At 33.0% G+C, this 6,460-nt stretch overlaps 1 protein-coding gene across 1 annotated transcript in view; it reads left to right on the top strand.

Moving 5' to 3' along the window:
- Positions 1 to 5,278, top strand: part of LOC115210913 (kielin/chordin-like protein) — a 5,916-nt gene extending 638 nt beyond the window's left edge. The window contains exons 2-3 of the mRNA XM_036502188.1: positions 977 to 2,793; positions 5,214 to 5,278. Coding sequence (XP_036358081.1) covers positions 977 to 2,793; positions 5,214 to 5,231 — 1,835 coding nt within the window. The 3' untranslated portion in view covers positions 5,232 to 5,278. The remainder of the gene's footprint in view (positions 1 to 976; positions 2,794 to 5,213) is intronic.
- The last annotated feature ends 1,182 nt before the right edge of the window (positions 5,279 to 6,460 follow it).

Raw genomic sequence — 6,460 nt, 5'->3', positions numbered from 1 at the left:
TATAGGTTGGTATGGGCGAGCAAACTCCAACCATAGCAATTATCTATACTTCTTTCATCAGAGTTAAAAGATTTAAAGATTTGTTAAAATTTTAAGAAACTTGAAAGATTTGAGAATTTTAAAAACATGAGTGTTCGTTGGATGATATAATTAGGATTAAAGTTACATGTTAAGATACATTACCACACTATATATAATAGCATTCTAAGATGAATCCAAAATATGAAGGGTGACTAGATTAAAATCCTATAGGCTAATTATTTTGGGGGAAGAATTTATAAGTTGAAAGATATTCATGTCTACAGGTAATTATAACATCAGATATCTTATTGAATAAGTTTTACTGTGCAATAGACGGGATGGTTATTTTTAAGTTTTCATTCTCTAAGAGAAATAGTGAAAAAGAAAACAACTAGTGGCAATTGATACAGATACTGACTGAGTAGTATGTGTGTGTGTGTGTGTATGTATGTGCGCGCGTGTGTGTGCATGTGTGTGTTATTTTGAAAAAATTAACAATTAAATGCTTAGAAATCTTTAGTACCAAAAACAGAAAGAGGGCGTACTGGATTCCGTCATTAAGACATATAAAATTTAAAGAATAACTGAAATAAAAATGTATGTATGTATGTATGTATGTATGTATGTATGTATGTATGTATGTATGTATGTATGTATGTGTATGTATGCATGCATGCATGCATGCATGCATGTATGTATGTATGTATGTATGTATGTATGTATGTATGTATGTATGTATGCATGCATGCATGCATGTATGTATGTATGTATGTATGTATGTATGTATGTATGTATGTATGTATGTATGTATGTATGTATGTATGTATGTATGTATGTATGTATGTATGTGTGTAAGTATATAAGAAATTACGTTGGAATATAAATATTCAATTTGCAGTAGATAACATTGTTGTGGTTAATTGAAATAACTATTAACTGTTGCTCTTCTTTACAGACGAATGCATACATAATGGAATAAGATATGAAGGAGCATTTAATATCGACTGCAACACGTGTGTATGTGGTGAATATGGCAAAGCAGTCTGTACAAATTTGCGTTGTGATTACGGGCAGGAATCTACTTGTATCTATCAAGGTAGACGTTACAGAGTAGGAGAGACATTCCAGCAATCCTGTAATACATGTGAATGCAAACACGGTGGTCAGGTACAATGTAGCAACAAAGACTGCCCTAAACAATGTACTTACAACGGAAAGGTATACCAAGAGGGTGAAGAATTCCAAGACAAATGTAATAGATGTAAATGTCTTTCTTCTGGCTATATTCAGTGTACTAATAACGTGTGTCACTGCCAGTATAATGGTAAAGACTACGACGTTGGAGTGAGTTTCAATGATGGTTGTAAGACTTGCACCTGTCAAACTACAGGAACAGTGCAGTGTAACAGTGATAGATGTGGCTGTTATTACAAAAATTCACAATATCAAGAGGGTCAAACTTTCACTGACGCTTGCAACACTTGCCGTTGTATAAACGGACAAGTAGATTGTACAACAAGAGTCTGTCAATGTACTTACCAAGGACGGACCTATAATATTGGCCAAAGATTTGGTGAATGTGATGAATGTCAATGTTTGTTTAGTGGTACAGTCCAGTGTTCTAACAAGCGATGCAAATGCATTTATAACGGAAATACCTACCGAATTGGTGAAACATTTCCAAACGGCTGCAATACATGCACATGTAAAATCGATGGTAGTGTAGACTGCACTACAAATCCATGTACCTGTACATACAAACACAGGGTTTATAATATGGGACAGACATTCACTGATGACTGCAATAATTGTACATGTCAGCATAACGGACAAGTAGAGTGCACATATAGAACGTGCAAATGTAGTTATAACAACCAGATTTATAATATAGGTCAAACATTTAGAAAGGGCTGTAATACGTGTACATGCCAAGCCGATGGCACCGTAGACTGCACTACAAATCCATGTACCTGTACTTACAATCATAAAGTTTATAATATCGGACAGGCATTCACTGATGACTGTAACATTTGTACATGTCAGCATAACGGACAAGTAGACTGCACATATAAAACGTGTCGATGTACACGGAAAGGACAGTCTTATAAAATTGGTCAGATATTTCACGAAGATTGTAACCAATGCCAATGTTTATCAACTGGATATGTTCAATGTACAACCAAAGTTTGCAAATGTACTTACAACAACAAGCTTCATAATGTAGGTCAAACATTTAGACAAGGTTGTAATACATGTACGTGTGAAGTGAACGGTAGAGTCAGCTGTACTAATAACCCTTGTAATTGCTTTTACAATGGAAACACCTACGGAATAGGGGATTCATTTAGAAAGGATTGTAACACGTGCACATGCAAAGCCGATGGTACTGTAGACTGCACTACAAATCTATGTACCTGCAATTACAACGGCAAGCATTACGACATTGGTTCTATATGGTATAATGATTGCAACAAATGTCAGTGCACTTCTGAGGGAAGGGTGGTTTGTGAACAGAATACATGCACGAAACCCTGTATACACAAAGGAAAAACCTATTCTGCTGGCGAAACATTTAAAGATGACTGCAACACCTGTACATGCGGACAGTTTGGTCAAGTATCCTGTACTAAAATGTACTGTCCCCCAACTACATGCCAATATTATGGGAAAACTATCCCAGATGGAAAAACATTTATGACTCAAGATAGATGCAATGTTTGTCGATGTTCAAATGGAAATGTCAGGTGTACCAAATACGATTGTTATAAAGAGGTGAGTAAAGTTTTCTATTAGTTTGGATCTCCCTAATATAACGTGTCTCATCCTTATATAGTGAGTCATTGTAAACAGAGAAAACAACAAAGAATTGAATAATGTTTAGCATAAACATTGCAATGCTCTCACTGTACTACACGCTACTACATTGTCGTACAAACAAAATTGTATCAGCGATTCGATTTCTGTCTTTATTTGAAGTAGTTCAATTTCATTGACCCTACCATTATCTTGAAGAAAGCCAATGTTCTCTTCATTGTAAACACGAGATTTTGTATATCTGCATATATTTCATTATCTATATGAAAATTATTAACTTTCAATGTTTCAACTAACTTTATTGCTACTCTTGTGAAATCAACAGACTAGCTTTCGCATTGAATCATCATTGTAAGTAGCATTGCGATAAAGAATTGTAAATTTTACTATATATTATCTCACGTTTCAGAATATAGTTCGTGAGTTAAGCTTTTCTGCGCCTGGTGAAATATCCATACTTTGTTGTAAAAGAATGTGATATATACATCTAATCTAATATACGCATTTTGAAATATAAATCCAACTTGATACTTAGTCAATGTTATTGTTTTTAATTTGTATGTCCAATCTAATAAATATATTGATTTCTTGTAATTTTATTCTTTTCAGAGGCGACGTTACTGATGAAGAACAGTTAATTTATATTGATATTTTTAAGAATTGTAAATATTACAAACATAACGTTTTTAAATAAAATATATATCTGCCGAACCTTTTGTTTGATTTATAACTGTAAACTTCTTCAATACCATTTTAGATAATCGAGTTATCTATTTGAAGATCTGTGATGAAAAGCATTTCAGTACTTCAATATTTGAATGATTTGTTGTTAACTACTTTTGTTTTATTGACCCGGAAATGACGAATAACAGAGTTGGTCAAATTACTTCAGAATTACTCTTTCACTCTTTTACTTGTTTCAGTCATTTGACTGTAGCCATGCTGGAGCACCGCCTTTAAGCCGAGCAGATCCACCCCAGGACTTATTCTTTGTAAGCCTAGTACTTATTCTATCGGTCTCTTTTGCTGAACTGCTAAGTTACGGAGCCGTAAACACACCAGTATCGGTTGTCAAGCGATGTTGGGTGGACAAACACAGACAAACAAACATACATATATATATATATATATATATATATATATATATATACATATATACATATATATATATATATATATACATATATATGACGGGCTTATTTCAGTTTCCGTCTACCAAATCCACTCACATGGTTTTGATCGGTGTCCAAGGTGCTACGCAGTGGGACTGAACCCGGAACCATGTGGTTGGTGTAAACCAGGTGCTTACCACACAGCCACTCCTTACATTTTCTATAGTTAGAAAAATTCAAGTCATGTGCTAGCGAATAAGAAATGACCCTCATGTCTGAGGGTTGTTGTCATATCTCATCATGGAATGCATCTTACACTCGACCACAGTTGCTATTTATGCCTGTTAAGCTTCTACATGTGTTTCGGGAGACTACACAAACAAAGCTGCTTATAGGTATATCAGTATGCAGAAGCATATTCTGATATAATGTATCGTGTTTAGTTAAACCTCCTCTGGACTGGCAAACATTTCCACATCCTATTGTATGTCACGCAATGTATAATTTTGAACATACAATAGTCGTCTTCTTTTCGAATTTGTTGATGACTCAAGATAGATGCAATGTTTGTCGATGTTTAAATGGAAATGTCAAGTGTACCAAGTATGATTGTTATAGACAGGTGAGTAAAGTTTTCTATTAGTTGTAATATCTCTAATATAACGAGTCTTGTCCCGATATAATTACGCATCATAAACAGAAAAAAAAAACAAGAAGGAATTAAGTAATGTATAGCATAAGATCTGGAATGCTGTCACTGTACTATATTTATGCAACCAACAAAATGGTATCAGTGATTCGATTACGATCTTCATTTGAACTCGTTCATTTTATTGACATTACCATTATCATGAAGATATCCAATGTCCCCTTATTTATAAACATCAGATTTTTGTATATATGCGTATATTTATTAATTCATATGGAAGTAAATTATTAACTTTCAATATTTAAACTTACTTCGTTACTCTTTTTGTGAAACCAGTAGACTATCTTTTACATTACGTTACCATTGCGATACAGATTTGCAAAATTTATTATATATTGTCTCACGTTTCAGAATATAGTTCGTGAGCGAATGATTTGGAAATTTTCTGTTTATTATTGCTCTTGGTGAAATATCTATACTTTGTTGTATGATAATGTGGAATTTATTGAATCTAATATACACTTTTTTAAATAGAAATTCCACGTTTAAATGTTATATAAGATATTTATGTTCAATCTGATAAATATATTAATTTCTTGTAATTATATTCCTTTCAGAAGCGACGTTACAGATGAAAGACCGTTAATTTATTTCGATAATTTTGATAATTGTAAATATTACAGAGTTTAAAATAAAACATTTACTTGCCACATATTTTTGTTTGATTTATAATTGTAAAATTCTTCAAACGATTTTAGATAATGAAGTTATCTATATGAATATCTGAGATGAAAAGTATTTCAATATTTCAATATCTGAATGATCTGTGCCAAACATTATATTCTGCATCTTATATAAACATAAATAATGTTTTTTTTTAAATTCTGGTACAAGGCCAGTAATGTTGAGCGGAGGGGAAAATTGATTATACAGACCCCAATATTTGACCCTGAAAACACGAAAAGTAATTTGGTCAACTTATTTCTGAATTGTTGAAAGAATTTTATATTCAATATTTCGAAAATTGCAAACCAGGAGCTAATGAATGAGAAAAAGGAATATCCATAACAACGACACGGCAAAACTTTCATGACAAACTTTGCAGAGTAAGAAACATTGATGTAGAGCTGGAAACGCATTGTTCAAGATTGACTTAGAAATCACAAGCATGATTAAAAATGGAGCCTGTCATGTTTTCAATAATTCGAGCTGCCCACAATACACGCACACACAAACAAACAGATACACACATATATACACGCGTGTGTATATATTAGTATGAATTTGTGTGTAGTAGTAGTAGTAGTAGTAGTAGTAGTAGTAGTAGTAGTAGTAGTAGTAGTATCATAGATACGTGCAACTTAACATTAAGAAATATTTCTAGCTTATGCTGGCAAACTTCGCATACATGCATAGAAACAAATATACCTAAGTAAATACTCATTTATATGTAGGCATGTATATATATATATATGCATGTAAAATCTTTATAAGAATTTATCAAGTCGTCAGCGTGAAAACCTCAAAAGAGAAAAATTTATAACTATTCCCTTTTAATATATTTATTTATATTAAGGGCATTACTACACGTAAATTCCTCGCGCTATTAGGGAACCTTAAACTCAAAACTACCATAATAAATATATATTTATTATGGTAGTTTTGATTTTAAGAGTCCTTTATAGCGCGAGGTATTTACGTGTAGTAATGCCCTTAATATAAATATATACATGAGTGTGTGCGCGCGCGCGCGTGCGTGTATGTATGTATTCCCGATTTAGGTTAGCTGTCACATATTTCAACTGCTAAAGGCAAATACACTGTAGTTACTGTGGAGAAAAAATCGCTGTTCGTTCAGTGTCGC

This window comes from Octopus sinensis, linkage group LG4, assembly GCF_006345805.1.
Source record: "Octopus sinensis linkage group LG4, ASM634580v1, whole genome shotgun sequence".
In the NCBI taxonomy this organism is placed as follows: Eukaryota; Metazoa; Mollusca; class Cephalopoda; order Octopoda; family Octopodidae; genus Octopus; species Octopus sinensis.
The sequence above is the reverse complement of the archived record's forward strand: the minus strand, read 5'-3'. Positions and strand labels throughout refer to the sequence as shown.